At 33.1% G+C, this 18,566-nt stretch overlaps 1 protein-coding gene across 9 annotated transcripts in view; it reads right to left on the bottom strand.

Annotated features, from left to right (window-relative positions):
- The window catches only part of CSNK1G3 (casein kinase 1 gamma 3), a 127,750-nt gene that overhangs the window by 16,822 nt on the left and 92,362 nt on the right, over window positions 1-18,566 (bottom strand). For 2 of the 9 annotated variants that reach the window (XM_082457899.1, XM_082457896.1), the window contains exons 7-11: window positions 15,384-15,469; window positions 15,182-15,266; window positions 12,798-12,943; window positions 9,767-9,862; window positions 5,933-6,028 (exon numbers count right to left, since the gene is read on the bottom strand). In XM_082457899.1, the coding sequence (XP_082314025.1) occupies window positions 5,933-6,028; window positions 9,767-9,862; window positions 12,798-12,943; window positions 15,182-15,266; window positions 15,384-15,469 (509 nt within the window). Of the gene's footprint in view, window positions 1-5,932; window positions 6,029-9,766; window positions 9,863-12,797; window positions 12,947-15,181; window positions 15,267-15,383; window positions 15,470-18,566 lie in introns of all 9 variants that reach the window. The other 7 variants (XM_082457898.1, XM_082457895.1, XM_082457903.1 and 4 more) reach the window with 4 other exon arrangements.

The raw sequence follows: 18,566 nt of genomic DNA on the forward strand, positions 1-18,566 counted from the left end.
AGTCATTCTCAAGGACTTGAGTACAAAGATAACACATGGTATCTTTGTGATCAACCATGTCAAACGGCCAATTAATACAGTTTCCAAATATAATGAATTCAAATTAGTTATACTACTATCTTCCTAATTTGGAGTCTTGTAAGCATGTTACCAAGCGCTCAGTAGAGGCACAATATATTAATTAACCAGATCTTCATCTATCCAATAAATATATTAGAAACATTAAAAGATTATCTATTTTACTTACCCACTCAGCTTTTTCTAAAAGTCATCTATAAGAAAGCACACTAGTAAATAAGATATAGTTAAGAGAGTAACTTCCAAAGAGTTTATTGGACCTGTGCTAGGCTTCACATAACTATATGAAACCAACTTTCCAACATATTCTAAAAGCTATAGAGTTACAATTAATATTCTTGATATTCCAACTGATAATCCAAAGGCCCAGTGACACACTCACTGACTTTCAACAAACAGAAACCAAAACGGATTCTCAATCTAATGTTCACTTACAGAAGTATTAAGCAGAGCACTCTATTCTTTGAGTATTTCAGTCTTTAGAGATGTTACTGTAAATGTTACAGGCAAAGTGCTAAATTCCTTAACTTGAGATATCTGGTTTTCTTTAATTAACAATAATCTTTTGATGTTAACACTACCTGCCCTTTGTTGCAAAACTCCTATTTATCCTAGCTCCCCCCATCACCTCCTTGGAGCAGTTCTCTAAGGGTTACTTGACATGCTGCCTTCTGGGCCTAACATCCTAAAACTTCCTGCCGAATTAAACATAACTCTCAACTTTTAGGTTGTGAATATATATTTTTAGTCGACAAAACCCCAGCATTTAAAGTCTCCTGCCTTTTGTTTTGGGAAAAGCAAGCTCAGTTTACACTATATTCTCTTCCCTACTATAGTAGTTATTAAAATCTTTCTTTACTGCCAGAAAAAAAAAAACATCGAAACAAATGCGTAATGCTGATTTATCCCAATTATAACTAGACAAGGAATTCCCTAAACTAAATAAAAAAGATGAACTGGAAATTATTTATGTAATAAAGGCAGTAACTACTCCCCTTCCACAACCTCCCTCTCTTATTCAGACTTCAGTACCCCTGAAAACAATGAATAGAAAGATATGACTGTTCTAGTCACTCAATTCTTTTTCTTGTTAGTACCTCAGTATTTTCAAAGATTTGATAAAGAAAACTGAAACTGGTTATCTGAAACATTTTAGAAAGGTCTGCATTAACAATTAGCATGATGGAGAACTGACTCAGATATGACATCTATTACTCCTCTGACTTTTAATCACATATGTTTTCTTACCGTTTCAGGATACATTTGTCTAATTCTTTTTCTGTTATCATCACCTGTATCTGTATTTCTGAAGTGACACCGACTAAAATATCAGACTGCTTATTACAACAATTAATGTTATTCTTACATTTCATAATGTTATTCTGGCTGCATAACACATCTGCACCACTTGTGATTCTGTCCTTTTTTCCCCCAGTGTCACATTGTTCCTTAAATGCAAAGCAGAGGAGTTTTCCAAACAATCAGAAGGTATCCCATACCATGTAAAATAGTATTGCCCTTAACAGCTGTCTTCTTCCCTCTGCTTGCCATGCCCTCTCAGCTTTTTTTGGATCAGATTTTTAGTTAGCATCGAGCTCCATGGACTGTGTTACAGTGAAAGGCTCAACACAGTGGAATTAGAGACTAGTACTATCTGCTGCCAGCGGTACATTTTAAAACCTAATTTTGGAAATCCTGATTTGCCAGGTACTGACCCCTCCCTTTCCCTCAACCCCCATACCCACCTAAATTCTATCTTCTAATTATCTTTCAAGTCCTTTTATTTCTCTTCATCTCCACTACCCATCATCTCTCCTCAGCTGTGGACTTTTGAGAGTTGTGTCCTTGCCTCAGACTTGTCTCCCTTCAATCTAGTCTCCAGCAAAAGTAAGCTTTGTAAATACTAACCTAATCAAGTTAGTTCTCTATCTAATTTTCTTTATGGCTACCCAACACCCTCAGACCAAAGTCCAAATTTAATAACAAGACCTTTTAGGTCCTTCACGATTTGCCTCCTGCCTACCTGTCAGTCTCATTTCTCAATACGTACCAGCTTGACCAAATTGCATTTAATTTCTCAATCTGTCAATCTCTCCTCCACAGTCTTAGGTATGTTGTTTTCTCTGCCTGGTACACTCCTTTCTTAACCCCTTCTACCTTCTTCGACTGCTAAGCCCTACTGATTCTTCATTGAAAATGTATGAAAAAATAGAATATAAATAATACCATTTTTTCCAGGAAAACTTAACCTACTAAACCCAAGTTAGGTGCTTCTACTATACATTCTCACAGCACCTTGTACTTTCTCCACTTATCACACTGTCTGTTTATTAGCCTTTCCCATTAACTGAAAGCTCCACGGGGACAGGCACCATATTTGTTATTCTCCCTTTTATTCAAAGAACCTAGCACACTGCTGAGCACCTAGTAGACATTTATATATATTTGCTGAACAATGAATAGCCAAGAAACTGAAAGTGGTAGGTCTAAGCTTCTCAGCCATATTTATTACCAGTGATTCTAAGGGGAGCAGGAGGGGGCATACTTGTTCCCTGAAGAGCTTTTCCAAAACACATAAAAGCCAAGAACAGATTCAAAATAAACTCTTTAAGGTATTTGAATATTATTCGTAGTCTCTTAAGTGGGAAAAGTTTATCAAATGTATAGCATTATCCTTCTGGTTAGTAAATTAACATGATTTCACTAAAGAGACAGAATAAAATTAGATAAATCCCATTTCACAATGCATTCGTTTGGCTGTATCTCTATACTTCACTTCTCAGAGATGGATAAAAATACTAGTCAAGTTTCTTAATTCGCAAAAGCAATAGATTCTACTATTTAGTACTTCCTAAGCCTCAGCCTCTATGCTAAATACTTTAAAAAATTCTCACAACAAAACCATGAGGTAGAGCTATTATTATCTCCATGTCACTGATGAATAATCTAAGGTACAGAATTTGAATTTATGCTGCTCCACAATTAAATCAACTTGGTAACCTATATGTCTGATCTGTAATAATACACATAATAATTGTGAAAAGATAAGGAGTTCAAACGTAGACTCTAACGTGCAGTTCCTATTAAAAGAACATGTGAAATAATGAGTATCTGAGGATTTTTCTGTAGGTCCAGTCAAAAAGGCAAGAGGTGCTGGTATACATTTTATTAACAGATACCAACCTACTTATTTTGGAAATGTCTTTCCTGAGAAACTATTTGATGATATGCCCTTAGTATTTGTTGAGGATAATTTTTTTCAATTGCCATTTAAAGTCTTTATATTTCTTGCAAAGCTAATACTTGAAACTTCGTCCAACAGGTGGATTAAGAACCATAGAACAAAGAACCTCAAGGCAAATTCTACTCATACTTTTGTATTAGGAATAAGATTTTTCTCTTTATCAGATAATGAGAAAGAAAGAACACATTGTTTTCCTTTCTTCCTTCATTCAAAGTCAAATATAGTATTCAATTATCGTAATAATATTAGCTCAGATTTAAGGCACTTTTATTTCCTCTATTATTAATTTTTAAATTACAATTTCATTAGTCCAATTATACCAGTGTCATATTATAACTTTTCAAATTTTGAAAGTGGGTAGGATAAAAATTATAAATAAATTCAACATTTTGGAGTGGGGCAAGATTCAGGCATGATCTTACTTAGGCTGCTAGCAAATTCTTCATGACAGTAAAACTACCTTAATGTTCATCACATCAAGTTAGTTAATTCAGGAAGTAAATGAAAAATAGTGTAAAATTTTTTGTCTTACTTATGTATTACCAGAATTCTAGTAAGTAAACTGATCACTTACAGAATATTATAATGAAGCCAGATGTAATCTCTACAAAGCAGAAAAGTTTTAAAGAGATGATGAGAGATAAGCAGAGTTGAAATATATCTTTGAGAACATGTGAAAAAATAGAACAAAGTTTTTGAGTGATGAGCCAATAATCAAACTCATTCACCCTTTGATAGTCCAAAGAGATCCCATGAGCCATCTTTGGGAATTCCAAAACTTAAGAAAAAACTAAAGGTAAATTTGTGGTAATGGTACAGAAGTGGTAGGAAAGCTTTCTAATAGTGCCTTAATTGTTACAGATTTCCCGGAACACTGAGCAAGACATCTGATATAAAAACATACAACACTTAGAAACATGTAAACGTATACAGATACATACACAATCCAGTTTGTGTTTATGGGAATTAAACATAATTTTCTCAATTAACTTTCCAGTGATATGAATTTGGGTCACAAAAAATTTTACAATTTAGGCACCCTTGCCTCTGAATCCCTCACTCTAGACTTTGACAGTGCTATTCAAATATTTCTGTTACACACGACTGAAAGTTCCATAGACTATGAAGTTCTTTAAAAATATTTGGTTTCCCAATTTAAATTACCTCTAAAAGTTAAAGATGGGAAAAACATGATAACTAGTAAGAACTGATCTTTTAGAATTCAAATCAAGAAAGAATAAAACCCAAGCATAGATTCAGATTATGTATATGTGTGTGTGTGTGTATGTGTGTGTGTATATATATATATGTATGTATATGTATATATACATACTAAGAAAAATGCAGATTTGGTAAAACATAACAGAAAATTGTTCAAGTGGAAATATGTGGAGGAAAAAAAATCAAATCTAGGTTCTAGATTGAAATGGATTGAGATAACATTTATCATCTCAATTACTTTAAACCAGCATTCAGATTACCTTAAACTGACATTTTTAAAAGAAATAAGAAACTCAGTAATCTTTTTCTATTTTTATAATACATACAAAAGGTTAAGATTTAGGGGGGCATGTGAGGGCAGAATATAGTAGCTATCTCTAAATATATAGAAAAGGGGGAAAAAAGGAACACATCAAAAAGAATAAGGGACAGCATTAAATTTTTGTAAATATCCAGAAAATTGAGGGAAATATTTTTTTTTTTAATGGAAATTCTTATTTCACCTTGAGGATTATGTGTGGATCTTTTTTTTTTTTAAAGTATTTGTTTTTATTTGTTTATTTATGGCTGTGTTGGGTCTTCATTTCTGTGTGAGGGCTTTCTCTAGTTGTGGCAAGCGGGGGCCACTCTTCATTGCGGTGCGCGGGCCTCTCACCATTGCGGCCTCTCTTGTTGCGGAGCACAGGCTCCAGACGCGCAGGCTCAGTAACTGTGGCCCATGGGCCCAGCCGCTCCGCAGCACGTGGGATCTTCCCAGACCAGGGCTCGAACCTGTGTCCCCTGCACTGGCAGGCAGATTCTCAACCACTGCGCCACCAGGGAAGCCCAGGGAAATATTTAATAAATACTTGTCCTTGAAATTATTTTCTCCATGTGCTATTTTCTCCAAGTACAAACAAAATATATCATGATAAAATTAGGGTCATGTTTATTTGACCAATTAATCAGAAAGTACATTCTAAGGACTGAGGATGAAAAAGTTAGATATCTACTTAACTAAGTTTGAAGGAGGCAAAATCAATGAAAGGGAAAAGATATAAAAAATGTTCTATTACTTAAAGCATGAAAAAAGACTGAGCTTATTATTGGAAAATCAAGTTTAACACATATTTCAAGTAATACATTTTGTTTTTCTAACCTATTGTGAGTATAACTTAACTTAAATACTGTTGCATATGCTTGCAAAAATGAACAAAGGCAAAATCTTAGTATCCCTGGTGGTCTTGCTAGACCATGTTAATTCTGTTTTTTGGTTAAATACAAAGGAATAGAATTATGGAGGTTCAGCAACAAGTTTTTCATTAGGATATGAAATCATGCCATGAGTTCCAAAAAGGGTTAGTTGTATAAATTTGGGAAATAATCACTCATGCAAAAATCAGAAAATACCTGTACCGAGCCACCATGTCTGTCTGCTGCAAGGTGAGCTCTCAAATGATGGGGATTTGCCTGCTGGGAGTCCCAAGCTGCCCTGTGGTCTGCCGACTGCCATTTATTTAATGCATGTGGCATGCATGGAAGAAGAGAAACCCAAAATGTTAAACATCTCATCCTTATAATATAGAAAACAAACGTATAAAAGGAAATTTAAAATACCCTTACTATTCTGAGTCACAGATGCAGTTATCTTTGCATACTGAACATGGAGAGATTTCAGTTAAAATGCTACAATAATGTAATGATCAACCACAAAAATAAAATAGAATCACAGAATTTTAGAAGAGAAAGGACTTTAGATATCATAGACTCCACTCGCTAACTTTATAAAGTTAACAAAAACTAGAGAGGTAAAAATGACGTGGTCAAGAAAGTACTCCAAATAAACCATGAAATGTTTTAAAAAGCCATCCACTATATTTTCTTACAGTAGAGGTCCCCATTAGTTTTCTGATGAGGAACTACTTCTAGCAAGGTGAAAAAAAAGATAGTACTCAAATAGCCATACTTAGGTCCCAGAAAACTTTTCTCTTCTTGCTTAGTACCCTGTTTCTGATTGTGAGGATAATACAAGAAAACAGAAAAATTCTTCAGAAAGCGAGAAGTGCTATATAGAATACCAAGAGGATATGGTAAACAATTTTTTTAAGTGACAATCTTACATATACGAATCTCTTTGCCTCCTTGATCTTTTTATCTGGTTCAAATTAAGAAACCCATTTCCATGAAATAGGCTGATAATTCTTGAAGCTTTTAGATGACTTGGCAAACTTGTATGGCAATAACCACGAACTAATAATAATCTACTAACAGAATTAGGAGTTAACTGCTTAATAGGGGTCAATTTCTATGTTTCAGGAAAATGTGGACAGCACTAATAAGAAGAGGGGGAAGGTATACAATATTTAAGTTTCTATTACATGTTTGGTTCTGCATTAGCTGCTTTATATGTGTTATCTCATTTTTGAGATAGATAGTATCACCCTCATTTTAGTGATGAAGACACTGAAACATTAAATACTTCTCTAAGGTCATAGAGGTAGCAAAGAGTACACAAAGGATTCAAACTGAGAGCCTACTGCTCTTCCAATATTACTACCTAGCTCCTTATCACAATTACATTATGTTCTAAAGACTTCAGGGCTCTTTTCTTTCTTTTTCAACCAAAGTAAGGAAAATGTTGCCACAAAGTGCCAAGTACACTGGGCTATTCGGAGCCTAAGCATATCAGGAGCCAGAGTAACCCTTTAGGGGAAGAGATGTTGAAATCAAGTAGACACAAAGAATAAATGTTCTAGCACTAAACTTCCTAAATTAAACTGTACAACGAAAAACTACATTCTGTGGCATGAAATACGTCATCAAAACAATTATGACAGTTCTATAATATCTTTTCATTAAATCCTCCAAATTTATCACCAGAATTGAGCAGATTTGTAGGTTAAAGTGAAATAAATTAGACAAGGCCAAATCTTAACAAGATGAAAGAATGAAAATCATACTAAAAGAGAGACAAAGATCTAAATGTTGCCTAGGACAGCAGGCAACATTTGGGAACCATGGACCTTTTAAGAAGACAGTAAGAGCTTTGCAACCTCGCCTCAGGATAAACATTTGCACGCACCCAACATTTTCTGTAAAATTTCCAGATTCCCTGAACTTCAACCACTGACTCTAAGTTACAATTGTTTATCTGGGGATAAACCATTGTACTTCAACCATTGACTCTAAGTTACAATTGTTTATCTAGGGACATTATGAAGGTTTCAGACATTTAAAGAATTAACCTTTCTTCTTTTGGGATTGTGAACTATGGGTTTATCACACAACTTAAGCTGTTTACTGCATCACAGATAGTTAAGAAATTTTTTCTAGATATACAATATTTCTATCATGGTAAGAATCTGCATGTCCTGGTTTCAAATTCAATATATAAGCTATCCTAAAGGATTTCCTGAGAAAAAAACTGACTCCCTACATTTAGTGCAACAAGGACTACATCAACAAAATATGGTTCCCACCCTCAGTGAGCTGGCAATCGAGCTAGCAAGATATATCTGAAACATGTAGAAAGTTAAACTTTAAAACATTTAAATCTATTTCAACAAAAATTTAATTCAACAATAAAAGAAGAGTTTCACTTATTACAATACCTAACAGCTCAAGTGGAGATCTTCACAGAACATGAATTACTGATCTTCTTCCACATACATTTGAGAAATTAACTTATTTATAAAACACAAACTCCCAAGTTTTGATTTCTCCCATTTCTTTCTATATACAGCATCTTATCAGAGTACTCAAGCTATCAACAAGTTGTAATTTATATTGGAAGTAATTTATATATAAGACCCTTTACTGTCCCAATTTTTCTAAGGTGAAATTATAAAACTAATCTTTTTAAATTCTCTATACTTTAAAGCATAATGTTGTTAAATATTTCTTAAATGCAGCATTTTATTTGGCTATTATTTTTAATAAGTTGTGCTTTTTCTTTGATTTCATTTCTTATTTAACCCTCACCTGAACCCTGATGGGATACAAAAAGGATAACACACTATCCTTCTCCAAAAAGGGTTATAACCAAAAATTCTAAAGGCCCTGTTTAACTCAGGGTGACAGCAAAACTTTTTATGTCAAAAGGATTCAATAAAGCTTCTTTATACAAAAATGAGAAGAGTGAAAACGTTGCTCAAAAGTTTCAACAGCTTCCAATATACCTTACCCAGGAAATACAAACTCTTCAATGAATCTTCTATGCCTTGTCTTGAACCTACTCTCTGCTCCAAGCCAACTGCTTATTTCTCCTCAAACATATTCTACATTTTTAAACTTCTGCTTTATATTTTTTACTGTTCACTCTCCCCAAAATGCTCTTATTCCTTCACCTGCCTTTAAAAATTCCATTCATTCTTCAGGCTCATCTCAAAAGCCACCTTTGCCATAAAATCTTTATAGATCCTACATATTCCAATGATCCTCCTTGGCACTTTATTAATGTATTTCCTATGGTAGAGTTTATTCTGCATTGTAATGTAGTTATTTGTGAATTTATTGTAATAATGATAACAGTAATACCAGCCACAAGAGTTGAGACTTAATGAAAGCTTACTATATGCTAGGAATTAAATGCATTATTTCTATTTTATAGATGAGAACTGAGGCTTTGAGTGAATGAGTAAACCACCCAGGGTCAAGCCATATCCAGGTATGACTGATTCCAGAGGCTGAGAGAGGTCTTAGCCACTGATTACAAAATCATTTCTTACAGGTTATATGTTTTCCTTACTTCTGAATTTCTGCAATGTGGAGAATAGTAGCTTTCAAATAACAGGAACTCAGTAAATAATTTAGTACACTAAACTACACTATAGTTAGAAAGACCAACCGCTATTACAATTCATTCCAACAGGGTATCCACATACTTCCATTCTAACAGAATATCAAACATTGCTCAAAGTTTATTATACTAACTTACACCACTAATTTGGATTTATGATTAAACATTTTTAATGTGAACATTAGGGGAAACAGTCTAGCTATTGAAAATATATGCATTTTCTATCCTTAATATGTGTGTATATAGTCTGCTTTATAAAATAAAAAACATGTGTTTCAATCCTTCAATACGTATATACAAGTATGTATAGACACACATGCACACACAAATACATACACATATAAAGCTGTCACCTGTGCATGATAAAACACCAAATATATTTATAAACTGTGAGAAGGTAATACAGAAGCAAATTAAGACATTTCATATCTAAAAGGGCAGCAAACCTGATTTTTGGATTGTTGTATCTTATCTCTGTGTTGATGTGCTTCTCTGTTTGATGCCAGAGCAGGATCTTGCTGAACTGCACCCACTGGAGTAGGCTACAATACAATAACAATTAAAATCAATGCATTCTATTTCAGAACTCTTATTTAAAATTATTTAGCTACTTAACATAATCAAGGAAAAAAAATAAAAGACACTGTTAAATAAAGTGAGGCCTTAAGAAAAGATATCTTTCCTAAAATATGTTGTTAAATACAACAAAGAGATTATAGCTACTTTTTAAAGTATTTTCAAAATATTTAAATACTTTATCAAGTATTTATTTTTATATCAACAAACGACCCTCTAATACTGTCATTACTTTTAGGTTACTTTTTCATATCAAAAAACGAAAGTGTATTTGTTTATGTTTCTCATTTCCAAAGCCAATATATAAACAGAAAAAATTATTTTAAGAAAATTAAGGGAATAATTTTTTAAATAAGCTAATAAAATTGTTTACTGTCAATATTTTAACTCAGAAGAGGCTTATATAAAATTTAAATTTTCAAGTATAATTCAAAACTTCATATAAATACTTTAATCAAAGTATATTCAGATTTGCATTTTAGATACCACATATATTCAAATCACTTTGGAGTTAAGAAAAATACAGATTAAACGCTTAAGTAAGTCAGTTGTTCAAAAATACTTGAATCTGAGAGTTCCGCAGTTCCAAATTTGGAAAAAAATTTGCTAACAGTGAGCCATAATTATAGAAAATTTTGTAAGGCATTCTTACTTATTTAAAAAAAAAAGACTAGTGAGAATACATATTTGATTTTCTGGAAGTCGTCTCTTCAAAGAAAGAATTTAATGATAATTTCATTTAAGTAATGACACCCATCCCACAGTTATGATCAAGACAATTTTTTTTTTAACTATGAAAACTTGGTACAGTTTTAAAAACCTAAACATGCTCCAGTATATAAGTATCAGTCTATTCCAAGATAACCTAAAACTGCTAGAATAATTAAAACATATCTTAAAATTACAAATGTTTTGAAAGATGACTAAAGGAAAAAAACTAGCTGATCTTTTAAAAGTAATCACTAGAATATTATATTTTTAAAAAGTATATTTGACATTAAGAACTAAATCAGAAGTAAAAAGTTCAAAATAACTCATCACTCTAAAGAATAGACTCCAAATGTAAGGTTTTTACAAAATTCAAAGAATAATTTTTATATTATGCTACTTGAAACATCCATAAAAAAGAAATAAAATGAACCCTTTAAAAATTATTTATTCTCAATCCTAAAATGTATATGGAACCACAAAAGACCCTGAAATGCCAAGGCAATCTTGAGAAAAAAGAACAAAGCTGGAGGTATCACACTCCCTGATTTCAGACTATACTACAAAGCTACAGTAATCAAATCAGCATGGTACTGGCACAACAACAGACACATACATCAATGGAGTAGAACAGACAGCCCAGAAATAAACCCACACACTTATGGTCAATTAATCTATGAAAGAGGAAGCAAGAATATACAGTGAAGAAAAGACAGTCTCTTCAATAAGTGGTGATAGGAAAACTGGACAGCTACATGTAAATGAATGAGATTAGAACATTTCCTAACACTATATACAAAAATAAACTCAAAATGGATTAAAGACCTTTATCTATGAAACCATAAAATTCCTAGAAGAGAACATAAGCAGAACACTCTTTGACATAAATTGTAGCAATATTTTTTAGATCTGTCTCTTAAGGCAGAGAAACAAAAGCAAAAATAAACAAATGGGACCTAATTAAACTTAAAAGCTTTTGCACAGCAAAGAAAACCATCAACAAAATGAAAAGACAACCTACTGAATGGGAAAAAATATTTGCAAATGATATAACCTACAAGAGGTTAATATCCAAAATTTATAAACAGCTCATACAATACCAAGAAAAACAAAGGACCCACTTAAAAAATGGGCAGATGACCTGGATAAATATTTTTCCAAAGAAAACATACAGATGGCTAACAGGTACATTAAAAAATGCTCAACACTGCGAATCATCAGGGAAATGCAAATCAAAACCATAATGAGATATCACCTCACACTTGTCAGAATGGCCATTATAAAAAAGACAAGACATAACAAGTGTTGGTGAGGATATGGAAAAAATGGAACCCTTGTGCATTATTGGTTGGAATTTAAATTGGTGCAGCCACTATGGTAAACAGTATGGAGATTCCTCAAAAAACTAAAAGCAGAACTACCATATGATCCAGCAATTCCACTGCTGGGTATATATCCAAAGAAAATGAAAACAGTAATGCATCCCAATGTTCATAACAGCATTATTCACAATAGCCAAAATATTGAAGATATGGAAGCAACCTAAGTGCCCAACAGATGAATGGATAAAGAAGATATGGAGATGATACAGATATAGGTATAGATATAGATATACACACACACACCCCCAACACACATATATGAATATTACTCAGCCATAAAAAAAAGAATGAAATTCTGCTATCTGCAACAATGTCGATGGACCTAGAGTACTATGCTTAGTGAAATAAGTCAGACAGAGAAAGACAAATACTCTGTTATCACTGATATGTAGAATCTAAAAAATAAAACCACCAAATGTACATAACAAAATAGGAACAGACTTACACATATAGAGAACAAACTAGTGGTTACCAGTGAAGAGAAAGAAGGGGGGAGGGGCAAGACAGGAGTATGGGATTAAGAGACAAACTACTATGTATGAAATAAATCAGCAATAAGGATATACTGTACAGCGCAGAAAAATATAGCTCTTATTTTGTAATAACTTTAAATGGAGTATAATCTATAAAAATATTGAATCACTATGTTGTACACCTAAAACTAATATAATATTGTAAATCAACTATACTTCAAAATAAAAAATTATTTGTTCTCAACTCTTTTCAAATAAAGGATCTGTACTATGAAAAAGAAGGTTAAGTACTACAAATAATCTTTTATTTTTATTATATATAAGCCTAGAGTACTCACCAACTGCTTACCAATCCAGTCATATTCATAATCAAACATATACCCTTTTCGATCAAACAAGTCAGTAAAAAGTTTTCTTAGGTAGTCATAGTCTGGTTTTTCAAAAAAATCTAGCCTTCTTACATAACGAAGATATGTTGCCATTTCTTCTAGAAAGGAAATAAAAATTTTCTCTCATTAAACTTTTCTAATACTCATTAATAATAAAATTATAAATATCTAAAAGCACAGGATATTATAAAAACATGAAAAAGTAACAAAATTCTACTAAAATTTAAAATATTATGAACTTAATAACAATGAAATTAAAAGCGGGAAAGAAGGGAAGAAAGGAAATAGGGACAAAAGATAAATCAGAGATTTAACAAACATTATTTTTGCTTCAATTCATTAGGAAAGGCTAAAATTTTTATTTTACATTATTTTTAATAGAAACCTTGAACAGTATTCAAGGTTGAAATAGAAACTTAATAATGCATAATTATTTAATCACAAAACACCATACTAAGCTCATATTTTTAAAAAATTATTTTAAATACTCATAGGAATTGATTTATACATGAAAGCATTTGCACTACCTTGCTGGATTTCCTTTAGAATCAGTAACACTAACTGACCAATAGAAGATTCAAATTCTTAACCTTGGCTATGGTATTCTAATCAACTGACCTAGCAACATAAAGCTAAAACAGATTCAGGAGGACGGTTTAATTTTTCTCTTAATTTCTGGTCATAAATGTAACAATTATTTCGTAATACGTAAACCTTTGCATGCTATTATAATTCCCAAATATATTAGAGATATTTATTTTTTTAAAGGTCATATTTTCCAGAAGTAAAAGAAAGAAAAAGCCATAAAAATCAATAAGCAAAATGGTCAGCAATTAGTAAAACAGTGTTTAACCGTCAGAGAGCATAAAAGCACTATCATAAGAGATGGTAGGTTACACCTAGCTGCTTTTTTGATCCCATTTACTCATGGCAGCTAATAAGAAAAGGATCACCCATGGCCTAACAGGCGTGAAAGTAGCATCCAGTGACCCAGTCACATGGTGACTCTCCCACTATTCCACCTTCTAGCTAATCACCTGGCTAATTTACTTCGGCACCCTTATTTTTCCTGTAGAAATTTGTATAAGCTTCTTAATAAGGTATAGCCAATCTGCCTACACCTAAACTGTTAGTACTATCAACCGATTTTTTCTTTTAATCTTCCAGTTCTAGATGTTATAGCAAGAAAGCAAAATACATAATTAAAGTTTACTGTCAATGAATAATAAAAGCAAACTTAAAAAAGGGCTACCTGAGATTATGCTGCTGATACTACAATACAATACAATACAATAATAATGCCAGCACTGTACAGGAGAACCTGTAAATACTGAAGTGAGATATAAGCTCCATCTTCTATCTTCAAGTTTGGTTCTCATTTAATGTTATTGCATAAATCACAACAGGTATTTTAACACATTAGGGACACATTATTCTTATCCCTTAATTGATTTAGGAATCTTAAGTAAATTTTTGTTGATTTCACGTGAGTTGCCAAAAATCTACATGAGAGCAAAGCTATCTTCATAAAGCTCCCCAATACAAAATTAGCCTAAAAGTAGTAAGGTTAGTAAGATTTTACTGTACTTGGAAAACTAGACTAAATCATACATCACATACCTCCTTTGAGCTTGACATTGAGACTCAAATGACTAATATTGGATACCAAAACTTTAGTTAGTATTTCTAAGCAAATATTTCAACTTATTAAAAGTATTCTATTGAAGAAAATATTAATTTAGCTGGTACTGGTCAACACTATTAAAAGATGAATTTTCTTCCATTAATACCATTTTACAAAAGCAAATATACACATTGCCCTGTGGTCTGTGTATCAAATGCTGACATCTTTTTTTTTTCTTTTTTTAATTAATTAATTAATTTATTTATTTTTGGCTGCGTTGGGTCTTCGTTGCTTCACGCAGGCCCTCTCCGTGGCGAGCAGGGGCCACTTGTTGTGGTGCACGGGCTTCTCATTGCAGCGGCCTCTTGCTGTGGAGCATGGGCTCTAGGCACACAGGCTTAAGCAGTTGTGGCACATAGGCTCAGCAGTTGTGGCTCACAGGCTCCAGAGCTCAGGCTCAGTAGTTGTGGTGCATGGGCCTAGCTGCTCCACGGTATGTGGGATCTTCCTGGACCAGGGATCAAACCCATGTCCCCTGCATTGGCAGGCGGACTCCCAACCACTGTGCCACCAGGGAAGTCCTGCTGACATCTTTTGAATCATATTTTTTAAGCATGAAAAAGGTACTTATCAACTTAAGCAATGAAAATGAACAGTTCTGGTTTTCTGTGTATAATAAGCACATGTATCAAGCAGCATTATTCATTACCTGGAAAATTTTCACATAACACTTCTATTGGTGTGGCTCGTTTTGTATCTCCAATTTTCTGATACCTCTCTTTTAATGTGTCAGCCTAAAACAGAAAGAAAAAGAATCTTGAGACATAATTTTAAAATTAAATATGTGGAAGCGAGTATCTTAATATATTAACAATTTATGAAATTCAATAAGGAAACACAAAAACAATTACCTTTAAACCTTGCCAAGGAAGACTGCCTCTCAGAAAATACATGAACATATGACCTAAAGCTTCTAAGTCATCTCTTCTACTTTGTTCTGAAATATAAGAGAAACATAAATTTCATTTTCCTTTCCCAGTTTAGGATGCAAGAATGGAGAAATGATTCTTTCCTTATATGTAAATTAATTCCCCAAAGCTCAGCATATAAATATAAAATACAGATCTGGTGCTTACGAGAGAGAAAAATCATGTTTAAACAATAATGTTTTACATTAAATTTATCATGCATCTTTAAAACATGCCACTATGATTTTTTTAGATACTACTGGAGATTTCTTTCTTTCTTTAAATATCTACTCATAGAACTATAAGGCAAGGAGGAAAGGGTTCCATGATCAAAAAGAGAGTCACTGTGTACTACAGCTCCATCTTAAAAAGATTCAGAATGTAACATATTAAAAGTTTTGAAAATACCTAGAGCTAAAAATGTTTAACTTTAGCTCTCCATTTCCTAAACTTGTATGAGCACAAAAATTCCACCCCACATACTCTCTATTAATATCAAATACAATTAGTATATTGTGTAACATATTTTTAAAAGCGCTGTGTTTGACACACTCCAACAGTTAATAACTCCTCTGACAGCACCAAAAATACGCTGCCAGAACAAACTGCCATTTTCTAGTTGCTATTGTTGTTCTAGTAACAAAATGTTGTATAGCATATAACTGAATGATAATCACAGACCAAGACTCAGGGAGGTACTTATAAATATTTGCTGAGTGAATCTTTTTTCAATTTTTTGTCACTTAAGTTAAATATTTAAGTTTTCTTAGTATTTTAAAATAATACAAAAATGCTAACAATAAGAGGAGAAAATAATACTTTAATATGGGGATGTTCATGTGCAAGTTGTTTCATCCAAATGAATACTCATACTACACAAGCAGTACTAAATACTTTAGAAAAAGCACACTTTTCAAAGGATGGAACCGAACTAGGATAAAAGGGTCAAAAAAGGTTTTAATTTTTACTATGTAATCTTACAACATTCTATAATTGTCTTCTGTAACACTTGCTACAGTTTTAATATATATGTTTGTGTTTTTATTTAATCAACATCTATCCTCCCATCTGACAACATCACAGGAGAGCAGGTATCTCTTTGGCTCAATAGCCTCAGGGCCTAGTGTAACGGCTCCCACAGAGCAGGCACTCAACGCATACTACTTAAATATATAAATGACTATTTAAAAACATATAAAACTAGATTAGAATATATCTCTTTTCTATAAGCATAGGGAAATATCTAGAAAAATATGCATCAAATCATTAGTAATTAGGGGTATGAGACTGGAGGATTAGACAGGACATTTCAATAGCTCATTTCATATACTCAAAAATGTGATATAATGGGAATTTTTCTTATATTTCATATTTTAACAATGTAAGCATATGCTATTAAAAATAGCAAACTTTCAAAATAAGTAATATAAAGTTCTTCTAAAAGCCATTACTGAAAGCAGGATGTGAAAAACATGAAAAAAATCAGTAATGCCTTTTATAACTAAAATTTCACTTTATTAGGTCCTAGGAGTCTTAAGAATGAAAAGTCATGGAAAGAAAAAAAATTATTTTTGAAGTCCCGCTGAGAATCAGAATCACCTCTGAAACTCTTAAGAACCTCAAATGAGCAGGCCTAATGCTGAACATTGATTCTTTGGGTATGACATAGGGTAGAAAAATGTACACTTTAAAAAGCTTAGCAGATGATTCTGAAATACAACCAGATTTGATAATCACTAAACAAGAAACTTCTTTTACTTTAGTATAATTTTACATATAATAAAATACACTTATTAAAGGGTACAGTTTGATAAATTTTGACAATACACACAACTAAGTACTGCCACAATCAAGAATTATTTCCAACACTCCAAAAGATTCCCTTTTACCCCTTGCCTGTTATTCTCCCCCTCCTCTGGTCTCAACCACTCACCTGTTTTCTGTCACTCTATAGCAAATTTGATTTTTTACAGAGTTTCACATGAATAGGATCATACAGTATGGACCCTAGTGTCCGGATTCTTTTGCTTCATTCCTGTTGTTGTATGCATTAGTACCTCATTACTTTTAACTGCCACAATTATTTATCCATTCGCTTATTGATGGACCTTTGAGTAACTTCCAGTTTTGACTTAATGTGAATAAGGCTGTTAGGAACGTTCTTGTACAAGTCTTTGTGTGGACATATGTTTTCATTTCTCTGGGTAAATATCCAGGAGTGGGATTACTGCGTCATATGGAAAGTGTAGGTTTAACTTTATAAGAAACTTCTAGGGACTTCTCTGGTGGCACAGTGGTTAGGAATCTGCCTGCCAATGCAGGGGACACGGGTTCGAGCCCTGGTACAGGAAGATCCCACATGCTGCAGAGCAGCAGCTAAGCCCCTGCACCACACCTACTGAGCCTGCACTCTAGAGCCCGCGAGCCACAACTACTGAGTCCACATGCCACAACTACTGAAGCCCATGCGCCTAGAGCCCATGCTCTGCGACAAGAGAAGCCAAGCAATAAGAAGCCCGCGCACCACAATGAAGAGTAGCCCCCGCTCGCCACAACTATAGAAAACCCATGCACAGCAACAAAGACCCAATGCAGCCAAAAATAAATAAATAAATTTATTTTTAAAAAATAGAAAGAAAAGAAACTTCTATACTGTTTTCCAAAGGGGTTGTGCCATTTTATATTTCCACCAGCAATACATGAGACTTCCAGTTGCTCTAGAGCCTGTCAAACATTTAGTATGGTCACTCTTTCAAATTTAGCCATGCTAATGGCCATGAAGTGTTAGCTCAGTGTGATTTAATTTGAATTTCACTGGTGACCTTTTTTGAATGTTGTTTCATGTGCGTTACTGGTCATTCATATTTCTTTTTGTCACATATCCAAACATTTTACCCATTTTTTTAAAAATTGTACTATTTGTCTTATAATAAATCTGTAAGAGCTGTTTGTATATTTTGGATATAAGTCATTTTAAGATATAAGTTTTGCAAATACTTTCTCTCACACTGTAGCTTGCTTTTTTCATTTTCTTAACAGTATCTTTCAAAGAACAGAAGTTTACACTTAGATGAAACCCATTTTTTGGGTTTTTCCGTTGTTGTTTTATTGTTTATGCTTTTTTAT

The sequence above is a fragment of the Balaenoptera physalus genome (genome assembly GCF_965194825.1).
Source record: "Balaenoptera physalus genome assembly, chromosome: 3".
In the NCBI taxonomy this organism is placed as follows: Eukaryota; Metazoa; Chordata; class Mammalia; order Artiodactyla; family Balaenopteridae; genus Balaenoptera; species Balaenoptera physalus.